We start from the raw sequence: 23,906 nt of genomic DNA, 5'->3' as shown, positions 1-23,906 counted from the left end.
CACAGCCCCCCACCCCACCGAGCCGCCCACCACCCCACTTACTGGCTGGGGAGGGCGTGCTGTAGCCGCTAACTGGAAGCTGGTGCTGGAGGGTAGTCAGAGCGCCTGGTGGGGAGAGTCCACCCAGCATAGGGGGGAAGAAGAAGGCGTAGGGGGGCACCGGGTACCCATTGAGGTGCCCTCCCCCAGGCGTTGGACAGGAGCTGCTGTTGCTGGCCATGCCAAGCAGCCACAGTCAGAAGGGCAGGCAAACAGTCTGGCAGGGGGCTCTGGTGGGCTTCAGGCTACCCCTCCTCGGGGCATGGGGCCTGGGCCCAGAGGGGGTTTAGGTGGTCAGCCCACCCCCTCTTCCGTCCTCGAGCTGCTGTCCAAGGCTAGTACACTAATCTCAGCCTCCTGGAGCCCCCACTCTAGCTGGGGGCCGGGTAGGTTGGGGGACGTCCCAAGAGCCGGTCCTTTGGTCAAGCAGTTCTGTGAGCTGGTGCTTTCCTGGGAAGGTCCAGAGCAGGCCTTCAGGACGTCAAAAAGGATGCCTCTCCTAGATGGGCCCCGGCTAGGCGGCTGGGGGGGCCATATCCTGTGATGCTGCAGAAAGAGGAAAGACAGGTGAGTGGGCATTGAGGAGCGGGCACGCGGGCATTCCCCGTGGAGCTCCCCAACCTGGGCAGCCGGAGATTTTCCCGTGGCACCCAGCTGAGCAGACAGTTGGCACCATGCCTGGCTGGCAGAGACAGCCTGGGACCAGGGCCCAGACACTGCTGGGGGTGGCAGGACAGCACAGCCAGGCTGGGGAGATGGGGACAGAGCCCAGAGCGGAGGAGGGCCTCTCACCCACAATCCTGAGGGGAAAGGGTCCACAGTGTCACCCCAAAGGTTCCCTGCAGCAGAGGCAGGCAGCTGGCTCTCCTTCCCCCAGTGCAGGTTACCTGAGGTCAAAATGCAGAGAACGTGTACTGCAGAGGGGTAGGGAGGGGGAGGAAAAGCCGCTTCCCTAAAGCATTGGCACTTCTCAGAAAAATGACTCCTAAGCCAGGGGGCCCGTCTTACACCACTTCCCCCCCCCCCAAATCCAAGCCCCAGCACCCCAGTTGGGTTTGTCCCACAAGCCCAGGGAGGAGGCCTGTTTACATACATGAAATAGGGAAATGGGAACTGAAGACTCCTGGGCATCACCCCCAGTATGTAACAGCATGATGGGCTGGGGGTGGGCAGTGTGTCAGGAGGGCAGGGACTGCCCAGGGTGGACACTCCCTACCCCCAGGCAATGGAGAGGTGGGAGAGAGACTGATCTCAGAGTTCACCCACATGCTCTCTCTGCAGATGCGACATCCCTCGAGGGAGTGGGAGCTGGGCTGGAGATGAAAGGACAGATACCCCCTACCAGTGTGTATACAGATCCACACCCTGTTTGAACAGCTGGGACCAGAGGACATACACAGATAACACCATGGGGTAGAGAGAGACAGAGGGATGAACCCAGAGACTCCACAACACAGTGAGATGGACAACAAAGAGAAGGATGGAAAAAGAGAAACAGATCCACAAGAGGATGCTTCAAATCCATTTGGGCCATGGGAGGATCAATATACATACAGATAAATACATGTATGAATACACACACACACACACACACACACACACACGGATATATACAAAAGAAAAGAGACAGACAAAAAGAAACATGGCCAATCGAAACCACAATGAGATACCACTTCACATCCACTAAGATGACTATAATCAAAAAGACTGATAATAACAAGTGCTGGCAAGGATGTGGAAAAATTGGAACCCTCATACATTGCTGGTGGGCATGTAAACTAGAACAGCTGCTTTTGAAAACAGTCTGGCTAAAGGTTTTACACAGGATTACCATATAATGACCCAGCATTTCACTCCTAGGTATCTACCCAAGAGATATGAAAACAGAAGTCCACACAAAAACTTATATGTGGATGTGCATACAAGCATTATTCACACTAGCCCAAAAGTGGACCCAAATGTCCATCAACTGGTGAATGAATAAGTAAAATGTTGTCCGTCCATACAATGGACTATTACTCTGCCATAAAAAGGAACAAAGTACTGATGTATACTACAACGTGGATAAACCCTGAATACATACTAGTTCTAAAAGACCACACACTGTGTGATTCCATGTATATGAAACATGCAGAATAGGCAATCTGTAAAGACAGAAAAGTAGATTATGGTTACCAGGGGCTGGGGAGTGGGTTTGAGGGGAATGGGAAGTGACTGCTGATGGGTATGCGGGCTCTTTTTGGAGTGATGAAAATTTTCTAAAATTGAGTGTGGTGGTTAAGTTACACAACTCTGTGAATATACTAAAACCATTCAATTGTACACGTTGATGGATGAATTTTATGATATATGAATTAATTCAATAAAGCTGTTAAAAAGACGAGAGAGACAAAGAGAGAAGGGAGGAAGGGAAAAGAAACAGGGCCACAGAGACCCAAAATAAGGACTGCCTCCCTTTCCAACCCCTTCCCCCCAAGCTCAAGCCATACTAGGTTCCAAGCTCCAGGCTCCACTCAGACCTGGAGTCCAGCGGACAAGCACATGGCCAGCATTTGGCCAAGGACCATGCCTGGGGAGGGGGAGTTGCTGCCAAGGCCACTGTGGACGAGGCCAGGACTTCTGGGCCAGTCAGCCAGCCTTCGCAGGGCTGAGGGAGAGGGAGGTGGGGACAGGTACTTGCTGGGGGGCAGGGGGCGGCAGCAGCTCCCCGAGGAGTGAAACCTGGACCTTGTTAATGACCATGGTTTTTACTGTTACTAAATATGACAACCATCAGACCTCTCTCCTTACTCCTGAATGAGGTGCCCCTTCCCTCCCCAGGCCCCTGCAGATTCCCTCCCAGGCTGAGAGGGATGACGTCAGAGAAACAGGGGCCCCACCCATCGGGCCAGCTGCCGCCCTGGGCCCCCCACACCCCTGTGGGGCCCCACACAACACACAACGGAACTCAAGCAGGGAGAGCCAGGCAAGGCAAGGGGAGGGGGGTTGGCTGAGTTCATCAGCATTGACAGACCCTCATACACACGTACACCACACACACACACACACACACACTCTCACGCAGAAACTCATGCACACAGGTCTGTGGAAAGTGTACAGGTGGGCAAGAGCACGCTTGCACACCTAGTCTGTGTGTGTGCGGGCACGCACAGGAGAAGAGGGAACCTGGAGATAATCATCTCTCCACACCTGGGCTCTACCACACAAAGAACACAGTTCAGGGCTTGCGTGCCCAGCCCCAGGACACAGCACCCCGCAGACACACAACCACAGCCCCACAGTTTCTCAAGCTGTACATCCGTCACTGTCACACAGCCAGGCTGGCCTCTGTACATGCTTCCCTGGGGGCCCAGCCACCTACACGCACCCAGGTCCACAAACACACAGAGGTGTACCCTCTGAGAAATACACTAGATAATTCACATCCATACAGGGGCCTGCCTCCCTGAGGCGAGACTCAGAAAGTCATGCACTCCAGACCCCAGTCATCCTGACCCGGCTTCTGGGGGTTGGGGTACATTCACTCAGTCTAGTCCAGACCCCCTGGAGCCCACTGTTGCCCCAGAGGAGAGGTAACTACAACCACTTTAGTGCCTCAACTCTGCCCCTAAGAAGTCTGAAATTGGAACAAACATCAAACCCCTCCCAAGCCCTCCCCCCAGATACACACCCCAGGGAGAGGCTGGAAGGCCCTCCCACCCCATCTGAGCCTCACTTGGCCTAACCCAGCTCAGCCTGCAAACTTTGGTGCAACGTTACTCAGCCCCCTGGGGAGGGCCTTCAGCAGCAGGAGGGGGTAAAGGTCACAGATATGGGCCAAGGGCCAGGCTGGCCAGGGAACAGGGATGGGCAAGGGCAGGCATGATGGAGACGGAGGCAAAAAGCACAGACTGTGTCCCAGAAGGTCCCTCTGGAGCCATGACCCTCAAGGATATCCTGGGCCCTGGCCCCCTGCACCCAGGGGTGGAGGAGATACCGTCAGAGAATCGAAACCAGCACCAAAGAAAGGGAAAACAAACTACCCACATCCAATCTCCACCCTATGCCCTCCACCTCCACTGCCCACGGGCACCCTCCCTTGAGGGAGAGAAAAACCACAGGTCCACACCTCCAATACACTGAGCCTAGCCTCAGCACAGCAGAAAAAGGGTGGGGGCTAGAGTGCCTGCCACCAGCCACACACCCCTGACCGCTGGGGCCTCCCACACCCTGAAAAGGTGCCAGAATCCCTTCCCAAGGTCAGGTGTCCCCAGCCACCCATTTGTTATATTCCCCACAGTCACACGCCTAGAGGAAAAGCCAGGAGCTGGCTGAGCCATGAAGATGATAGAAAGAACCAGAGGTTTGAAGGGTCAAATCTCAGCTCTGCCACTCTGGGTGACCTTAGGCAAGTCACTTAACCTCTCTAAGCATCTGTTTACTTGCCTGTGAACTGCCTACCTCAACAACTTGGTTGTGTGATTTCAGAGATAAAAGTCCTGGAAAGCACCTAGAACTGCGCCTGGCACACAGGAGGTGCTGGGCAACCAGGTCCCGCCCTCCACATGCCTCTCAACACCACCCAGAGCCTCCCTGGGCAGGGTGTCTGCTCTCCCTTCCCTCTCCTCAACCAGGGCTAGCATCTGTTGACAGGGCTGGGAGGGAGAATTACCCATTTTCCAGGGTCTGCTTCCCCCAGACTGAGGAGAGGGATGTGGGGAGAGGGATACTCGGGGGGTGTGGGTGGAGGCCCAACCACAACCCTTTCCCAAATTCCCTTCTTTCATTTCACAAACCAAAAAAGGGAAACCTTTGGATATGGGGAGGAGAGGAGGGGAAGAGAAATTGACCATTTCCTCCCCTATCCTCAGGGGAGGAGCCAGGGATCCCCAAACCCAGCTGACCCAGCCCCTCTTCAATCACTCTCTCCTCTCTGCTCCCCTGGTTCCCCCACAACAATGGCTGCCAAGAAATAGAAGTCAGGCAGTCAGTCCCAAGGGGCTGAGAGAAGGAAACCAGGATTGGGGAGCTTAAAAGAAGGGGAGACAGGGGGTTTCCTAAGCATTCTAGACAATCAATGAATCATATGCAAATGATACCCAAACTCAAGCTCAACTTGTGGGGGATGGGGATGGCGATGGGGACTCCAGCCCTGGCAGAAACAAAGACCTGGCCCCTTTAGACCCCCTACCCTGCCAGGAGCAGGGCAGGGAGGGATAGGGCAGATTTCAAACCAGAACAGTGGGCTGGAACTATTTATAAACTTTCCAGGAAAATATACTCACACACACACACAAAGCCACAACCTCTCTTCCCCCATGCTCCTCAGATGCTCGGGCAGGCGTTGAGGAGCAGCGATGCCCACTACTCCCTTTTTCCAGGGGTCTCTCTGGTTAAGGCTCTCATCCCTCTCTCCTCCCCAGCAAGCCCACAATCAGGCCACTCTGGTCCTCTGTTTACCTTCTGCTCACCGGGCCTGGGCTGCAGGAATTCTGCAAGGCCAGCCCACCCCAGGAGGGCATGAGAAAGATCACCCGGGAGAGGCTGGGACAGGTAGAGGTTGCCTCTTCCTCACCAGCCCTGCAGAACCCCAGGCCTGCCTTGCTGGGGCTAGGACTTGTTTGAAAACCTGCCTCAAGCATGTGCAGGCCCTGAGCACACATCCTCAGAGGGGCTAGGGGAGGGCTGAAGTCCAGCGTCTTCCTCTGGATGCTCCCACCACTCCACCGTCTCAAGACGCAGTGCCTAGTCCCAGCAGAGTGGGTCTGCTGTCTCCTGAACCCTGTGTCACACCTGATCCAAGGTTCCGCCCCAGCCACCCAGGGCTGCCTGACCTCCACATGCCATAGTCTCAGCAGTGACTGAATACCGGGAAGAAAGGGCAATTGGACAAGCTCAAGTCTAGGACAGGCCAGGTTCTGGGAGGAGGAAATGGAAGTCTCTGCCGGGCAAGGCAGTGCCCCCAACTCCTGCACCCCACCCCAAGGGACCGCACCCAGAGTCCTGCGGGAGTTGTGCTCAGGGAGCTGTGCTCAGGACCTCCGAAGCCCAGGGTGGCTGAAGGCCCCTCCCCAGAACCAGAGCTGAAGTCTCCCAATCTCGGAGCAGAGAGTAGGTGAAAGGGCAGGGGGCAGCCCAGGCCTCAAGGAGAGGGAGCAGCCTTGGGGAAGGAAGAAAACAGGAAGAGGAAGAGATGAGCCTGCCCAGGCCACAGCCAGACCACAGGAGTGTGTGGACCAAACAAAGGCAGCTCTGTCCGGGTGGGGGGAACCAAAGGGGCACAAACAAAAAGGGACCCCCCCCCCAGCTTGGAAACCACCGTCCTCACATCTATCCTGGCATGGGGCTTTCCCCACCCTTACCTTGGCAGCGGCCCCCTCACCACTGTCTCCCAACCTCCACTGTGTAAGAAGCACAACTCTCTCACAATGGGGAGGGGGGTTGGATGGACAGAGAACACAAGGTGCGCTTGCGTGTAAGGCTACAGCAATACCTCCCCCCATCCCCTCAACTCTGCCTCAACCCTGAGACTCCCCAATTCAATCCTAGGGCAGATAGCAGGTCACGGTCCTATCAGCCCCCTCAGCCAGCATCCCTCCTTGGGGACCCAGGCTGCAGGGAAGCTGGGAACGCCCCCCCACCCCCACCCCCGCCTCAGGATATCCTTTTGGCTCTGACCCCAGACCAGGCCTGAGTCAGACTCTGCACCACCCCATAACCCCCCCTTCCATGGACCCCCCCCAGGAACTTCCTACTCCACACCCGCCTACTCAGTTGAGGCTAGAAATAGGGGGAATCTCTTCCCTTCTCCACCGCCAGCAAACAGGGAAGCCCACAAGGGGGTGGGGAGAATGGGTCACAAAGTCCTATGGCCTGCCCTTAAGCACAGGGCTGGCAGGATCAGGGAGAAGCTGGTACAGGCTGTGAGTGTAGGGCACCGCCTCGCCCACCCCCAAAAATACACACAACCAGGGTTCCTGCCCAGAGCTCCTCCCCACTCCAGCCTGGACCCCAAGAAGCCACAGCAACTCCCTGGGAAGGTAGTTTCCATGAGAACACAGGATGGAAGAAGGCTTCAAAAGTAAAAGAAGACATGAACTGGCATCTTTACCAGGCAGAGGGACCCAGGCTAGAGGGGGCAGGGTCTGCACAGTCAGACTCGCACAGTCAGCCACAGTCAAGCACAGCCAGATGCGGTCACAGTCTCCCCAACACTCGTCTGAGTAGGTGGCTGTGACTCCTTCCCACAGACAGAAGTCTGGGGGCCCTGGGGGATCTGGGGCATCAGAGACCACACACACTCAGCCTGAAACGGCCCCCTAGGCAGGCCCCCCAATTCCTCCTCCCCAACTGTGGGCCTAGGGGGTGGGGCATCTCGTTCCCCACAAGAACCAGGGTAGTGCCCACGGCGGCCATCTCCATAGCAACCAACAACAAACATCCCGGGAACCACAGTGGGACAGGAAGTGATAGCCACGTGACAGGAAGACATTTTTTTCAGTGTGGGGGGGGGCAAAGATTGTTAGCAGCCCCTGGGAAATCAGCTGTCCCCTAATTTTCCCCCACTTGGAGATAGAGGGAAGGGGGGTGACTGGGAAGGTGGCCACCCCCCACTGCAGTGTGTAAGGTTGGTCAAAGGGCTGACAGGCCCTCCCTCCTTGCCTGCCACTCACGGTTCCCCCCTCGTCCTCCTCCCCTCCACTTCCTGCCGTGACTGAAGATCAGAGAACTCCCCACCGCAGCTTCCCCTTCTCAAGTCTCGATTCCTGGGCTGAAGGTTTCACTGTGGGGCAAGGGACAGAAGGACGGAGGGCTGGGACCTGCAGTAGGACCCAGGGAACAGAGGCTCCAGGGGAGGGGCCAAGAGGGAGCCACTCCAAGGTAGGTGTGTATACACAGGCATACAATGAGTGGGTCACGGTGACACACAGCTGGGCACAGTGACACACAGAGACTGCCTGACCTCAGGTAGCTCTGGGGGGAGGGGAGCAGAGCCATTGGATCCAGCCCCACGGGTCTCACTCTGGTACTGTCCTGAGCCTCCGGGTTCATCTCAGGCATCTACTGGCCTCCAGGCAGGCAAGGTCCCAACTGTGCCCAGCCACCTCTCCCCTGCCTTTTGTGCTGAGGAATCCCCCTCCCTGCTCCAAGGTGCCCGCCCAGACGAGGGCACCTTGGCCAGAGGTGGGGGGAATGGAACCTCCCTCTACCCCCCTCCCCTTCTCTGCAGATGTCCCAGACTATATTTAGCCCAAACCGGGCGGCCAGCCAGACCCAGACTCCCCACTGGCCCGGAGCTGAGCTCCCAGTTTTTATGCAATTAAAACATTAACAGAGAACCACCCCCATCCATACACACACACACACACACACACACACACACACACACACACACACCTCACCTCCCAGCCCTGGCAGAGCAGCAGAGCTCAGAAAACTTGAACAAGGGCAGCTCAGCTCTGCAGGCAGTGCAGGGGTTGGGGGTCATTGGGCAAATAGCAATAAACTCATCCCCTTGCCCATCTCCCAGGCCCTGCCCCCACAGGCAGGATAGGAACATCATCCATGAGATTAGGTTGACACTTGCGGGTCAGGCTTTCCTTGTTCTGGGAAGGGAAAAGCATATGGGGGGGCGGGAAATGCAGAAATTCCACCTGTCATTTTGCAGCCCCCTCCCAGGCCAGCTCCAGTTACAGGGCTGGGGGTTGGCAACAGGTGTTGGCCAGGCTGGCAGCAGCCTAATCCCCCCACCCACCCCCAGACTAACAGTGGTTCCTGGAGGTCCCAGCAGGGGCCCTGGGGGGCAGGATTCTGGGTGAAAGGAGGCATCGCTGCCAGGTGGTGGGTTGGGGGCAGCCTATGCTCCTTCGGTAAGACCTGCCTCCCTCAACTCTGTGATGTGTGTTTGAGAGCCTGGGGAAGCCAAGGAAACCTTAGTTCCACAGCGCCTATTTCATTTCCCCATGATGCCAGGCGGGCGGGCTAGAGTGTGGGAGGTCTGTCTGCCTGCCTCTTCCTCCTCCTCCTCTCCAAATTCCAGGAACAGGCAAGGGAGGCTCCAGTTGCAAAGAGAGGGAGAGCAAGCAGGCGGTCCCAGCTGGGGGGGGGGGGGGGGGACTGGAGCGGGAGGCAAGATCCAGACAGAGCAAGAGACACCCACACCAGAGCCAGACTGGGGACAGACACACCGATGCTGACACATTCTCACACTCGGGGCCTGGTCTCCATACACCACCCACCCTGCGGGGACACCCACACACCCTCAGCCAATTCTGCCAATCCCCAGAACACTCCCTGGACACACACAGAGATCCAGGCCCTTGCCCCCATCCCACATTCCCCCACAAACCGTGTGGGCTCCAGACAGCAGCCAGAGGGTGGAGAGGGGAATGGAGGGAGGAAAGACAGCAGGCAGCAGAGAGGATGTACAGCCAAAGCCCTGGGAGCTGGGGTATCAATTGCCACACTCCTTTCCCAAAACCCAGTAAGTCAAGACAACTCTGGTCATCTTGCCAGGGGCCCTGCCAACTTCCCACACTCCCAAAACCACCACCACCAGAAAGGGGTGTGGGCTGCTGGGCAAGTGGACATAACCCCGTTTATTTGTCATGGGGATAGGATTACCTTCCCCAGATGCCCCTCATCCCAGACCCCAGACAGTACTCACAAATAGATCCCACAGAGGCCCATTCCTCCAGCCCAGCCTAGGTCCTACCCTGCTCATGTTGCCCAGAGGACAGGGAACTGGGCACTGAGGTTTATGTTTTGGGGGTAGGCCCCAGTCTCATGTCACACAGCTACGAGGACCACCCCACCTAAGACCCTAGAGTAGCGGTTCACAGGGGTTGCCTAAGACCACCGGAAAACAAAAAGATACTTACATTACGATTCATAACAGTAGCAATATTACAGTTATAGAATAGCAACGAAAATAATTTTATGGTTGGGGGTCACCACAACATGAGGAACTGTATTAAGGGGTCGCAACATTAGGAAGGTTGAGAACCGCTGCCCTAGAGTGTGAACAACAGTGGCCTGGGGAGAAAGGTCCCAGACAGCACAGCCAACTTCCAAGACCAAATGATTTAAGGGAAGGAAAACTAACTGGGGTCTGGGTCAATATCCCCCAAACAGACCTGAAAGGCCACTCAGACAACATCCTCTCCCCCACACTAGACAGGGTGGCAGGAACCACGTCACGGCACATGTGGGTGACTGTGCCCAGCGGGGGAGGCAAGGGGGTGATCAGGATGGTGCTGCCCACAGCTAGCTTCCTGCCAGGCTGCCACATGGTTGGGAGTAGGAGGGGGACCAGAGAGGTGTCCCAGAGTGGTAGTAGGGACATTCAGGGTAAAACTGAAGGACAGAGATTTAGGGGCTATAGGAGGAGGTGGCCAGGATTAAGCCATTCCAAGCCCAGGGTCTTCTCACACTGCCAATACCTCTGCACTGTCCTCACCAGTCTGGTAGGGAAACTCCTACCATGACCACTTCATGCATGCTCACTCACACCTTCAAAAACCCCTGATGATCCTGAATTGAGCTGAATCCAAGATCCTCAGCTCCCAAGGGGCCTACTCAAGTCTAACCTTGGTGACCACACTGTCTCAGGACCCACATGGCCCAGATTCCCAGGCAGAACTCATGTTCTAGCCCCTCCCAGTGCACCAAAATCTTTCACAGCTACAAACTCCCTGACTCCACAACCACCACCCCCTTCTTTCCAACTCCAAATACTCTTTCTCTTGTTCCCTCCCCCAGACTCATCTCCACCCCCCACAGGGGAAGCCCCAATGCTCCAAGCCACCCCCACTTCAACCTGGGGCTTCCCCGGCCCTCCCCATCAAGCACAAGGCCCTGGAAGAGTTTGGAGCTTGAGCCCGTTTCCTAGCAAGACCTGGTGTTCTTACTGAACCACTTCCCCAGAACAACCTTGCCCTATGACCACTGCAGCCAGGGAAGGGGACAAGAGACATCCCCGAATCTCCTAGCCAGGAAACTGGAAGAGGGGGTGGTGGTCAGCAGCAGAAGTGAGGGTTGGGGTTTGCAGCTGGGGGTGGATGAGTGGGGAAGTGTTCTTAGGAACAAGGCCCTTGGAGAACACACACACACACACACACACACACACACACACACACACACACACACACATCCCGCAGGCAGAAGGCAATCTAGTTACAGAAGAGGGAGCTCACACCAGGTGGAGGTGAGGGCAGCCCTCCACACCAGCACATTGGGCACAGTATCCAAGATCGAATAGACGGTAAAGGAGCGTCTTCAAGGCTGGGGCAGGGGCTGTTTTTGGTCTGATTTCCATATGAGTCGGTCACATCCCCAGCCTAGCACTCTGGGGGCCTGTCCCCCTTCTCACGGAAGAGCCTGACAATAGGGCAGTGCCCAGCGAGAAGAGGGGGCATAGCCAAGCTGATTTTCCAGCGTCCCCCTCCCACATACACATCTGGCTAGCAGCTTCCCCGCCTCGTGGGTGGCACCAGGTCCCAGACACCCTCAGCAAAGCAAAGACGACCAGCCTATTCCATCCTCCTCTCACCCCCAAAAGCTTCCACAACCCCGTGGTAGCACCAGACCCGGAGACATCCCTTCCCCGATTGCCCCAGCTCCCATACCCAATTCTGACGGCTCCTCTCACTCCACGGGGTACACCAGCTGAGCGGGCCCCGCCCCCCCAGCCGGCTGCCTCTGGTGGGGGTGGGCCCCCGGACTGATTCTCCCCAAACCACAGGGCGGCTCAGATAACAGTAGGGGAGGGAGGAGGGGGCGAGTCCGTTGGGTATCCGATCTCTCCCCAAACAGGTTTGAAAGTCTTTTTGTTTTGCTTGTTTTAGAAGAGAAAAGAGAGAGAAAGCAAGAGTTCCCAGCGGCGGTTCTGCCACAGCTCCGGCGCCGGGGACACGCGCGGCAGACCGACCCAGACGCCTCACGGCTGCGCGCGAAGACACAGGCGCAGACAGACGCACAGACGGGGCTCCCCCGCCCTGGGCACGGCAGCGACGGGTTGGGAAGCCCAGGAAACCCCGGGTTCCCCTCGGAACCCGCCCGGCACCCAGTCCCCGCCCGCAGCTCCAATCAGGAGCAGACCGAGGAGCCCCGTTGCCTGTGAGAGCCCGGGGCTCTCCAAAATCCCCGGGGGAGAGGTTACCTCACAGTGGGGGGACGCAATCCATCCCGGCGCCCACAGGCACAGCGTCTGCCCTGACTCTGCGCTTTGGTGTTGCTCAGCGTCAGGGGTGCGGGATCCCGGGAGAGAAGCCGTCCGGGGGCCGCGGCTCAGGGGCGCGGGGCGAAGGCAGCGGCCATGGCGAGTCACGTGCGGAGGCTGAAACTTTACCCGGAGCCCCAGACTTGGGGGGGCGGAGGGTACAGAGCAGGGTGGGAGGCCCTCTCCCTCAGGTCCGCCCCCATCCACTCACCGGCCAATCACAAGCCAGAGGCGGGCCCATAGGATCACGCCCTCCCTTAATAGACCCGGGGCAGGGCGAGTTTTAAAGGAGCCGCGCCTGGCAGAAGGCTGGACCGTGGGAATCTAAGAGAATCCCTCCCTCTGCCCCAAAAGGAGAGCTGTAGAGCGAGGAGGAGCTGAAGTTCTGCAGAAAGAATGAAAGAGGACTCGGTGGACAAAGGGCTGCACTGGTGTGATATCACACTCCCTTCCCCCAAATACACCCACCCACACCTAAACCTGGAAAGAGAGGTGGCAACGTAATATGGAAGTGAATTCAGTGTCTCCGGCCCTAGCTGTCAAGCCCTTGACTCCCATAATTAAATCCTCCTCCAGGGACCAACCAGTTGGAGCTGAGAGCTGTGTGACCTTAAACAAGTAGCTTTCTTTATCTGAATCTTAATTTTCTCATCTGCAAAATAAGTGCAAGAGCAGGTAGACCTTCCTCCGGCACACTCCTCTCCTTTTCCCCCAAACATCTCTCCAGCTCGAGTGGGTTGGAGGAACTCTGGCCCAACCCAACCCCTCAGCAGCCCACCCCTTAGTAGCCTTCCCCCAAAAGGGTAGCAGCTCTTGAATCTTTCAAGGGGTAAATAGGGGAACATCCAGGAGCACCCCTCCATGCTAGAGGACTCTGAGACTCAAGATGCTCTCTCCTGGCCCAGGCTGGAGGAGCCAGGAAAGCGGGGCAAGATCTGAATCACTCTCCATCTGCAGAGACCCCAGTCCCCAACACTGCCACGTGCCCCCTCCCAGCCTGCTGCTCCGTTTGGGAGGGTCATGTCCCCACCTCTAGCAGTCCACTGGGGGATGGGCAGAAAACGGAATCACTAAGGAACACCCTCCCCCGCTTCCCAGTCAGAGAAGTGGCCACAAGTGCCCCCACTGGACTTCCCACTGGAAGGGGAAGTGCCACACTCCCAGGCCTCCAGCCCAGTAAAGGGACTCAGCCTGACCCGGCTGGCAGAGCTCTCAAACCCACTGGTCAGAGGCTCCCGCTCTACAGACAAGGAACCGGAGGCCGGGAGCGGACACCGGGTTTTGTCCACTGTCGCACTGGTCTAGAACTGAGGTATCCGATTGTCTCTCTCCAGCTTTAGTCTCCAGCCTTGGTAAGGTAGGACAAGCCAGATCTGTGGGACGCTCTGCCCTGAGGTCCGGCGCAGGGTAAAGGTGCCAACAGCGCTTCCGCAGGCCCCTTCCCGCCCGCTGGGCCCGGCTGTCTCCCTCTCGCGTCTGGATTTTCGTCCGCCGGTGCGAACCACCCGCCCAGCCCCTCCCGCCCTGTCCCGTCCAGATCTATCCGCAAACATGCGCTCAGCCGGCAGGAATGCGCCAATGGCTCCCAGATGTGGACGCGGAAGCTTAACCCCTTCCCCCCCAGCCCCCCAGGCCTTCCTGCCTGAGCCCAGCCAGTAGCAGGGGGTGCCACCGCCCGGGGAGTTGGGGGCAGGGACCAGCATGGGAGGGGACTCAGAGCCAGCCACCCCCAGCCTGCACAGGCTCCCCCTGGCTTAGATTCTACCAGTCTTCCTTCCAACTGAGGTCAGAAGGGAAGGATCGTAGACACAAAAAATGCAAGTGTGCATAAACACAGGTACACTGCCTCCCACCAAGGGTGGCCTTCACATACACCTGCCAGCACATGAGGTCAGGTACACTAATGCACACCAAGAGTCAGGTGTATGAATGTACACCCAGGACGTCCATATCTGCATACCACAAGCACATTCAGAGTACATATGCCTACACCCCCATGTGCACACTCAGAGCACACACGTATGCACATCCATGAGCACACAGAACAAGCACAAACAAGGGCATGAACCCCAGGGTGGGGCACACTCCTGAACAGACACAGCAGTAGGCCATGTACAGATGAGGGGGAAATTCACGCACCCACAAACCTGCTCTCCACAGGGGGTCAGACACTCTCATGCCCACAAGATTGGTACCTGTGTGAACAAGCACACAGCCTGCACACCTTTGGGGCACTGCCTCCCTGCCCAGGCACCCAATACTGTTTGCCCAGTATAGCCCTCCCCACGCTTGACTCCAGGACAGCGGTTCTCAACCTTCCTAATGCCGCGCGACCCCTTAATACAGTTCCTCATGTTGTGGTGACCCCCAACCATCAAATTATTTTCATTGCTACTCTATAACTGTAATATTGCTACTGTTACGAATCGTAATGTAAGTATCTTTTTGTTTTCCGATGGTCTTAGGCGACCCCTGTGAAAGGGTCGTTCGACTCCCAAAGGGGTCGCGACCCACAGGTTGAGAACCGCTGCTCCTCGAGGCAGGAAAGGTCCCAGATGGGAGGCCAAGAGCCCAATCTATAGCAGCAGCTGCACTCCAGCTGTGCTGGGGCCATCATAAGGCTTCTACCCTCCCACCCCACCCTCCAAGGACCCTCATACAGGAGGGGAGAAGAGTACAGGAGCCAGCAGAAGACTAGCAGAGGGGGAAAAGCCCCAGGCCCAGGGGGCTCCTCACTCTTTAGGAAAGATACTCCTTCTTGGAGCCTACCCTTCCCCTCCTGCACACAGAAAAAGGGCTGGGGGAGGAGCCTGAGCCACTTGTTTCCCAAGACAGGGATCAGGCTCCAAACTAGAGGAAACCTGAGAGCCCAGATAGGTGAAATGACAGTGACAGTCCCCAGCAGTCAAAGGAGATAGAAAATAGCTCTGAGACACCCCAGGAGGGCCCACCCTTCTAGCAAAACAAGGCCTCCCTCTCACAGCCTCTGGGAAATTCCTAGGGAATCCCATCATTGGTCATCTAACAGAGGCTGGGCAGCACTGCCCCTCCAGCACCATCTGGATGTTGGTGGGATGGGAGATGTCTGCTGGAACAGGAACCAGCTTCAACTGGCTCCTCCTCTCCTCTCCACTCATCCCCTAAGGAGCTCCTCCCACAAGCACCCTAATGACCCCACCTCATTTGAGTCTCACAATTCAGAAGGGTAATCTGGGGCAGGGCTCTTGTTTTCATTGTATAGATGAGGAAACTGAGACTCAAAAAAGAAACTGTCTTGCCCAAGGTCATCCGGTTTATCAATGGCAGAGTTAAGATTCAAACCCACAGTTCTGTCCTTAACTCCCCCTCTTTACTCTAAATCAAACAGATTTCCACACTGTATCCTGCCACCTCTTCCTTTACCCCCTCAACAGAGCACATCCGAGAAACATCATCCTTGTGTGGCTGTGCAGGTCTATGGGTGGGGCCAGGATATGGTAGAGAGAAATTAGAGAAGACACTGGGGCTACACACGGCCCCTGAACCCCACCCAAGCATGGTGCCCACCTGCCCAGCAGGCACAGCCGGGTGACTCAGCTGTATCCGGGGGAGATGCCAGGGCAGTGACTCACCTACCGAGAAGAGCTGAGCCTGGCACCTAGCCAGCCCCAGGACAGAAGTGACTTAGTCACCAAGACTGTGATGCCCAGCAGGCACAGCCGGGGGATTGGGGACAGGGGCAGGCCGTGTCCTTCATGGTTACATGCGCCCCCTGGTGAAGTACAGGCCCCCTGGAGTAAGACATGGCTGTACCTGCCCCTGCCCCCTCACCATGCCCAACCCCACCACACCAGGCCCTGCTCCAGTGCAGACAAGTTTTTTGGGACCCCTGGACAGTTCTGCCCTCCCTGCAGCCTGCCCCTTGCCCATCACTCACCACTCACTCTCCCACCAGCCCTACCTCCTCCTGCCACCCAAGTTGTACCCAGGCTGTGAGTCTCCTTTAACATGTCCTGGCAGCACCTCCTGCCCCCACAGCCCCTCTCACCCTCCCACCCCACCACATACACACATGCACTCATACACGCTTCTGCCAGCCCTGCTTCTGCCAGCAGCTGCTGAAGTTGTTGAGCAGGAGGGGGATAGGGAGGGTGGAGTGCATGGATTGAGTTACCAGAGGCTGATGATGGGGTGGGCTGTCACCCAATCCCTTCCCCAGCACTGTCTCCCTCACCCACCTGCTTCCCTCCCACCTTTGGCTGGCAGCCTACTGCCCTTTAAGCCCCTCCGCCCCCATTCCACCCAAGCTAGAAAAGAAATGTTGAAGAGAATTTGTCATGCTAAGACCAGCCCAGTATAAGAGAGAAAGAGAGAGAATGAGAGAGGCCGAGACAGAAGTGGACAGGAAGAATAATTCCTGTGCTCAGCGCTCTGGCTACAACCACGAGGTGTGTATATCTCTGTGTATGTTGAGCCGGAAGGGGACAGAAGAGTAGCTCCCCAAGTCCCAAGAGAGTTGGTGGGGCCCAAGGGGAGTCGACAGGCTGAGCAACCTCAATCCATTTGCACTATTGATTTCTCACACTGCAGCAGGCCTGATGGAGGGGCGCATGATAAATCAGCCCCCCAGAGACAGAAACTGAGTGGAGAGAGGGGGAGGGGCTCCTGTGCCACAATTTCTGGCCCACGGAGACCAGCTTGGGGGGCAGGGAGCGGGCGGCAGAGGAATAGGCGATGTTGAGTGGCAGGAGGCCGGGTGGGGGAGAGGGTGTTGGATTAAGGCCCCTCTGGAATACCTCCTTCCAGCTGGATCTGAAGCTGATTCAAAGAAAGAAGGTGGAGGGCCAAAGCACCACACTTGGCTACATAGGCAAGGCCCTGAACAACGTGGGCGGCGGGGGGCACTCACATCATAGGCCATGGAATGGCGCCTCCTATAGCTATGGTGGCCCTGGGGATGAGGCTGAGGCAGGAGACTGAATTCTGAGGGACCACAATTCACTGCACTTTCTCCTTCTAGCACCTCAACTAGCTGCCCCTGCCTCCAGGCCTCAAAGGAGGGCTTGCTTTTGACCTGGGATTCCAAGCCTGTGGTAATCTCCCTGCTCTTCCGCCTGCTCCCTTCCTTTGTTGGGGGGAGGGAGTGGGCAAACAACCACCATGACCCAGGCATGACAGGATGGGGGGGTTCACAAAGGATGCTGGAGAGTCTGCAAACCCACCTCCTAGTCCTTGGTATGTCTCTAACTCATCCCAACACTGTGGACAAATCTCTGGTCCTCTCTGGGTCTCTAAAATAGGCTGGACACCCCTTTTCTAAGCTGTCGCCAAACCCTATGGCTCACCAGCCTGGAGCCTGTTGGAACCTACCCAGCACCTTGATTCACACCAGTGGCCACAGGCCACCTAAACAAACCCCAACCCTGACCTCCTTCCAACCTGGACACAGACTCTCTCCACATGGTGGAGACTTATAAACAAACCAAGTTGGGGTTTAGCAGAGACCCTGCACAAACAAGCAGAGAGGGAGACAGACCAGGTGCCCAGCCTCAGTCCTCCTCACTGCAGTAGGGGAGGCAGGCACACCCAGGTGTGGTGAGGGACCACGACGAGAGAAAATCAGTGCAAGGGGCCTGGGTCAGGACCCCAGTGCAGCCAATGAGTAGTTGAGTGTCCTAGGGCAAGTCACCACCCCCATCTCTAGGCCTCAGTTTCCCCCTCTGTAAGGTGGAGGGATTGTCCAGATAGCCTCTAAAGCCCCTTCTGGTTCAACGTCCAGTTCTAGTTGGACAAAGAGAGCCCTGAAGTGTCCCCAGGACTCCTCCACCCAGCCCAGCCCATCCACCTGGGTCAGGACCCTCTCCACAAGGACCTACCCATGCCCAACACGCCTTATTGCTCTATCTGCTGCCCCTCTGGCCCTTCCTTACGCCTCGGCCTTCCTCCTTACCCTCACCTTGGCCAGCCCCTCTGCCTGCCCCGTGCTTTTCTGCACGTCCCTCCTGCCAGGGGACAGACCAACTAAAAATAGTCCCTGCAGCCTTTCTCGCCCACAGCTGCCCAAAGAGCAGGAAATGAGGGGGGCAGGGAGGCCCATGTCCCGCTCTCCCCCCACAAACTCCAGCTCGAAACCATGTCCAGCACTCCAGCCTGGGACTAGTGCCAACTTGGCCATCTCGGGGGCATCCCACACCCCTTCCCTAGGGGGAGGCCTGCCCATAAGTGCCTACAATCACAGAGCTGTCCCAACCCCGCGAGAGGAAGAGAGAGGAGGCAAGCGGTCCACAGGGAAACCTTCCCAATTTCTGACAAATCAGTGCCAACCACACTGTGGGCACCAAGAGGGCAGGGCCTGGCTCCACTGACTGGTCTTTTCAGGGCAGAGGGAATTGGCATGGGGAAATTTGTGCTGGTTTCCTTCATCCTGGCCCAGCTGGAGGGAAGACAAAATAGTGCCCCAGCCTCAATTATGCTAATCCCCTGCTCCTCAAAATGTGGGGGGGTGCAGACATAGGGGTTTCAACAGCCACCCCCAGATACCATGGGAAAAAAAGCTAAAAAGGATAGCAGAAGATCTTGGCTACCCACAAGTCAAGATGGAAGCCTGGAGGTAAGAACAGGCCTTGCCTACCAGGCTGGGCATGTGCTGCCCCCAAGCTAAGTCAGAGGCTGGAAGGGAGGATTCCAGGTGCTATGGAGCCAGGGGCTACAGCGCCCCCACCCCTATCCCACGTGGGATTCCTGACACTTCCCAGCCCTGGGAGAAGGCCCTCCCCACATGCGAGGAAGGAAACCAGCTTAGTGACTCTCTGGTGGCCTGCAGGGCAGCCCTGTACCATGAGGCAGGCGGGAAACCCAGGAGTCCTGGCACCCAGCCCAGAGAGTGAGTGAGAAAAATACCTTGGAGGGGAAGAAGCAGCCCAGAGTGAGGCAGACACATGGTACCCCCAGCAGCTCCCAGATGTGACCCATGAGAAGCTGACCAAAGGGGCTGGATGGGTAAGTGAACACATTTCTGAACAAAAAGAGAGAAGTGGGGTCCCGGGCATGGAAAAGGTGGGGCCAGCCTGGCTCTCACCTGCTGTCCTCTCTTCCTGTCAGAGTCAGAGATACTGACAGTAAGGCCACCAAGTATTAAAGAGGTCCTGGGGTCCTGAGTGTGTTTGCCCCCTCCCCTGATCTCCAGACCCCAGCCCCTTCACTCCTGAGCTTCCTCTGGCACCCCTTCCCCAGGGCCAAGCCGAGCCAGGAGTCAGCAGTCTGAGGTGGTGCCTGGGAGGCCGGGGCAGTGCCAGGGGCAGCCCTCATACCATCCTCCCACTGGCTTCCCTCCCGCCTGCTCTCAGCCACCACACATATCTCAGCTGTCCAATCCGATTAGGGCTCTTGCCCAGTGAGCCGGACAAGGAGGCCACTGGGCAGGGGAGAAACAGGGACAAGGGCGCTGAGCAGGAATGACAGAAGGATGGTGGAGACAGGGCTCAGCGAAGAAGGTGTGGAGCCCAGGGGGGAAAAATAAGCCTGGTGGAGAATCTGTCCTCTCTGACCATAGGCTCTCTGGTGACAGATACCACCAGCATTAAGGGAATTCTGCAGCCCCTGAGGCAACAGCCCTGCCTGGTTCCTCCATCTCCTAGACAGGCAAGGATGGAGGAAGGACACTGAAGGCACAGAGACTGACCTAGATTTAGGAAGAGAGTCCCATCCTAGAACCACCCTCCCCTTCAAGCCATAACTACCTTTTGCACTGAGCTTCACAATAAATTGTCTTATGGGGTCTTTATGGCCATATCTCTATCAGACAAGTGAGCTTATAGCCATTTTTACAAATGAAGAAACTGAGGGTTAGAGACCTGTATAAATGCCAATCGTGAAATGACTGGGCTGTCTCAAATTCAGGTCTCTGACTCTCCACTGCTCACACTCAAAATCTCTTCCTTTTCTTTCTGAGTCAAGAGCAGAACTAAGTCTGAAGCCACTCCATTATCCACCCTTTCCTCCAAAACCAACTCCTAGGGGAGCTAGGGAGCCATGGAGGAATATGGAGCACACCCCGCACCTGGACAGTTACCAGATGGGGACATGTCACCTGTCCACTACTAGCTCTCTGGGTGGGTGGTGGCACCCAGAGAGCTAGAGGGGTTCCCTCAAGTGTGAGCAGTCTTTTTTCCCCTCTCCCTTCCCTACTCTACTTCACCTAGAAACAATGTACAAACTCGCACACGGTTACTCAGACAAGTCACACAACACTCCTGCAAACCCACCAAACCAGAATGAGATGCCCTAGATCTTCAGAGAGCATAACCTGTCAGCCCCATACTGGAGAGAAAAATAAGCCACTCTAATTAGTAGATGCCGTCCAGTCCTCTCCCAGAGAGCCTGCAGAAGGGAAGAAGCTTCGGGGTAACACTAGGAGCCAGAGGCTCTGAAAGCCAAGGAGCCCATGATGCTGGCGCAGCGGCTGGGCGGCCTCCCTGATCTGGTCCACACCCCCTTCCCCAGCCATCTGGGCTGAGCCTGTTCTGGCCTGGGCCATATCTGGGATCTCCACCTTTCAGTGCACGCAGCCATCTCTACCCAAAGCTTATAGATCTTACAACCACATGGTCTACACACACACACACACACACACACACACACACACACACACAGAGGAGGGGTGCAGGGGCCCGCGGGTGTGTGTGTGTGTGTGTGTCTTTGCAATAGGTGTTGAGGTGTTGGCAGGGATGGGGCTCTAAGCTGAAAGAACTTTCCCTAGAGGAAAAGGTCACCAAAAACCACTCACAACCTCCACTACCCTCCAGCAAAGCCTCTGACCACCCAAGTGTAAGATGAGCATGGAAGGGGACCTTAGTTCCCCTCCAAGGTGAGTAGGAAGTGGGGGGTAAAGTCCTGCGCTCTTGGGGCTGGGAGGCAGAGCAGGAGATAGGAATTCCCCGGGGAGGCTCCAGTCCCGCTCCTGTTCCCTCGGCTCTCTATTACCCCAGCACTGCCAATTCTCCTGTAGAGGTGAGGTGGGGGAAGGGGTATTAGGCAATACTGCAAAGGAGGGTGCAAGGGCGTGGGGCCTGGGCAGTCCTTCCCCCCACTTTCCATTCTTAGCTAGAGAATGGGAATGCCTCCGGGGAAGTGCAGGAAGGACGCTGGAGGGTGCAGGGGCTCTGAGCGTTCAGACACCCCACTGTTCCCAGGCTCCCACCTCCCAGGACTACAGTGAGCAGTGGGGGGAGGAGGGACAGGGAAAGCCTGAACTGGCGAGAGGGAAACCGGCAGATTAGGAGAGGCCCAGCGGAAGGCGACCGAGGGGGAATTGGGAAGGGGTGCGCGTGCTCTTACCTGCTCAGGTGTGTGCTGGCAGGGGGGCGATGGGGTTCCCAGGAGAAGCGGGGAAGCCCTCTCAGCTCGATTCAGGATTCCCCCTGCTTCTAGGTTAGACTGCTGCAAGAGGCACGGGTGTCCGTTGGGTCCTAAAGCCCTCTCTGCAAACAGTAGGCTCTCCCGCCCTCTTCCACCGGCTCTGACAGGGTCAGCAGGTGCAGCGCTGAGGACTGATGGGGGAGGAAGAACTCACTGGGAGAAAGACGGAGGTCTGAATCATGGGCTGGGGACAGGAACAGCCCCGTCTCAAATACACAGCACATGGATGACTTCAGCTGGGGTTAGAATATGGGACAGGAGAAAAAAAAGGCATTTCTTCCTGCCTGCCCTAAGCAACTGGATTTGGGCTTTGGGGCTGAAGATCGGGTTAAGATCGCTTTCCTTACCACACCTGCTCAGCTTCTCAGCTATTGAAAATTTGGGGAAGGGGACATTCATTTTGGACGGGTCCTCACTTCTACCCTCCCCCTCATAGATATAGCAGTCTACCCATCCTTCCCCACGATCCCCTAAATGGCTCGGAGGGACAACTGATTTCCTCCAAGTAAATATGACAGTATGACTTGGATGGTATTTGGAAAATGGTAAGTTTTACATCCTTAGACTGAGGTGTATCTGGGAGTGTGTTGAGGTGTGCAGATACATACAGGTTAGAGTATGAGCAGGTGAAGGTGAGGTTCTTTGGGCTACGTCCATTACCAAGAATGGCAATTGTTGGTGGGAGAACAGGATGCGGATCCACCGGGTCAACTAGTGCCCCTCCCCAGCCCTTAACAGGATCCTGCAACTTTTCCAGAATGAATAAGTTGAGAATATTTTCCCAGGTACCAGTTAGGATAAATATACGGGCCAGAAGGACCTCAACTATTAGATCAAGTTCAAGGTTACAGACCCAGCTTAGGATAGCTGATCTTATCAGTAGCTGAAAAGGGAGAACTCAGGTTTGGTGGGCCCGGTGTACCAGGGAAAAGTAGATGGGAAGTCTACAGAGGGCTGGATTGAGAGCATTTTGCAAGGAGAGTTGCACATATCTCCAGCAGCAGAGCTGGGGAAATGTCATGGGGTGAAGGGCCAGAGAAAGTCAGAGACGGAAATGAGGGAAGGGAAAGCATGGCCTCTTCCTAGAAGGGGAGAGGGCAGCAGCAGTTCCTCTAACTCTTTCTGTCTTGCAGGAAAAATTGGGGAAAGGGGTTAGGCAGTAGGGATGGAGGGCCCCAGGGTGGAGCCCATGGGGTGAGCTCAGGTCAAGCCTTTCACCAGGATGTGCCTCAGTTCTCTCCCAGCTGTTAAACAGGGCTCTTGGTTCTTCCCAGGGAGTTAATGAGTGTTTACAAAAGGGCTTGGAGATCCTCAGATCTCGGCTGGGCCACCACTACAGTTATAAAGCTCAATAAAGGCTGAGTGTTATTTGGGGAGGGGAGTAGGGAAGAGGGAAACAGACTCCTCTCTCACAAGCTAAGGGTAAAACCAAGCTCAGAGAGCACAAGCCTCAGCTGCCACGAGATATCCTTGTGCCCAGGGATGGAGGTCATGCACCCCAGTACCTCTAACCACCACCAAAGGCTGGCCTCCAGCTAACTGTAGGCAGAACCCAGACTAGCAGCTGGTCTTCATTAACTCCAGATTTTTTCACCCCCCACTGTGAACCCACAGCTTCTACAGGCCTAGGCTAGAGGGGCCTGCCCTAGCCCGACCTTGCAGCTGACTCTGGGGTGGGGGGCACCACACCAAAGGCCAAGTTACCAGCTGAAAATAAAGTTGAAGCAAGACTCCCTTTTCCCATTGGGAGCAAGAGAGGAAAGAAAGGAGTGTGGGGGTGAGAGGGTGGAGGTGGGGGAATTTAGGGCAAACAGCAGGCAGTGAAGTCAGCTGGATTGAGGCCCAGAAACCCCCACACCCTGGGGCCAAGTCTTACTCTAGCTTTGCTTTCAGCTTGAGTCTTGGCTAGGCCCCAAACTAGGGAAGGCCCTGGCTGCCCCTTTCCGTCTCCCCACCCCCACCCTTATTAAATACACATTTTATCTCTCAGCATCTTCATTATCTTAACTGAAGGAGACAAGCAGTGGATGGCGGCAGCGGAGCGTCAGGAGGGGGGGGCGGGTGTGGGGAGCAGGCGCACCCTTGTTATAAAGTGCTGATCTAGCTCTTTCAGGCAGTGTGGGAAAAAGAGGTGGGATCAAAGGGAGCGAGGCTGATTCAGAACTCAATTAGAGCTTCTTAAAAAAGGAGCTAGCTCCCTCCTTTTCACGTCTTCAGACAGCCTTTACCCAGGCCCCTTGCACCCAATTAGCTTCTATTGCCAGTGCCTTGG

At 56.4% G+C, this 23,906-nt stretch overlaps 1 protein-coding gene across 2 annotated transcripts in view; it reads right to left on the bottom strand.

Moving 5' to 3' along the window:
- Positions 1–21,663, bottom strand: part of RARA (retinoic acid receptor alpha) — a 44,636-nt gene extending 22,973 nt beyond the window's left edge. The window contains exons 1-2 of one of the 2 annotated variants that reach the window (XM_019638781.1): positions 21,554–21,663; positions 43–585 (exon numbers count right to left, since the gene is read on the bottom strand). In XM_019638781.1, coding sequence (XP_019494326.1) covers positions 43–220 — 178 coding nt within the window. In that variant the 5' untranslated portion in view covers positions 221–585; positions 21,554–21,663. Of the gene's footprint in view, positions 1–42; positions 586–12,178; positions 12,805–21,553 lie in introns of those variants that run through there. The other variant, XM_019638780.1, reaches the window with a different exon arrangement.
- Positions 21,664–23,906: the final 2,243 nt, after the last annotated feature.

The sequence above is a fragment of the Hipposideros armiger genome, unplaced genomic scaffold (genome assembly GCF_001890085.2).
Source record: "Hipposideros armiger isolate ML-2016 unplaced genomic scaffold, ASM189008v1 scaffold_40, whole genome shotgun sequence".
NCBI lineage: Eukaryota > Metazoa > Chordata > Mammalia > Chiroptera > Hipposideridae > Hipposideros > Hipposideros armiger.
This window is presented reverse-complemented; position numbering and strand designations above follow the sequence as displayed.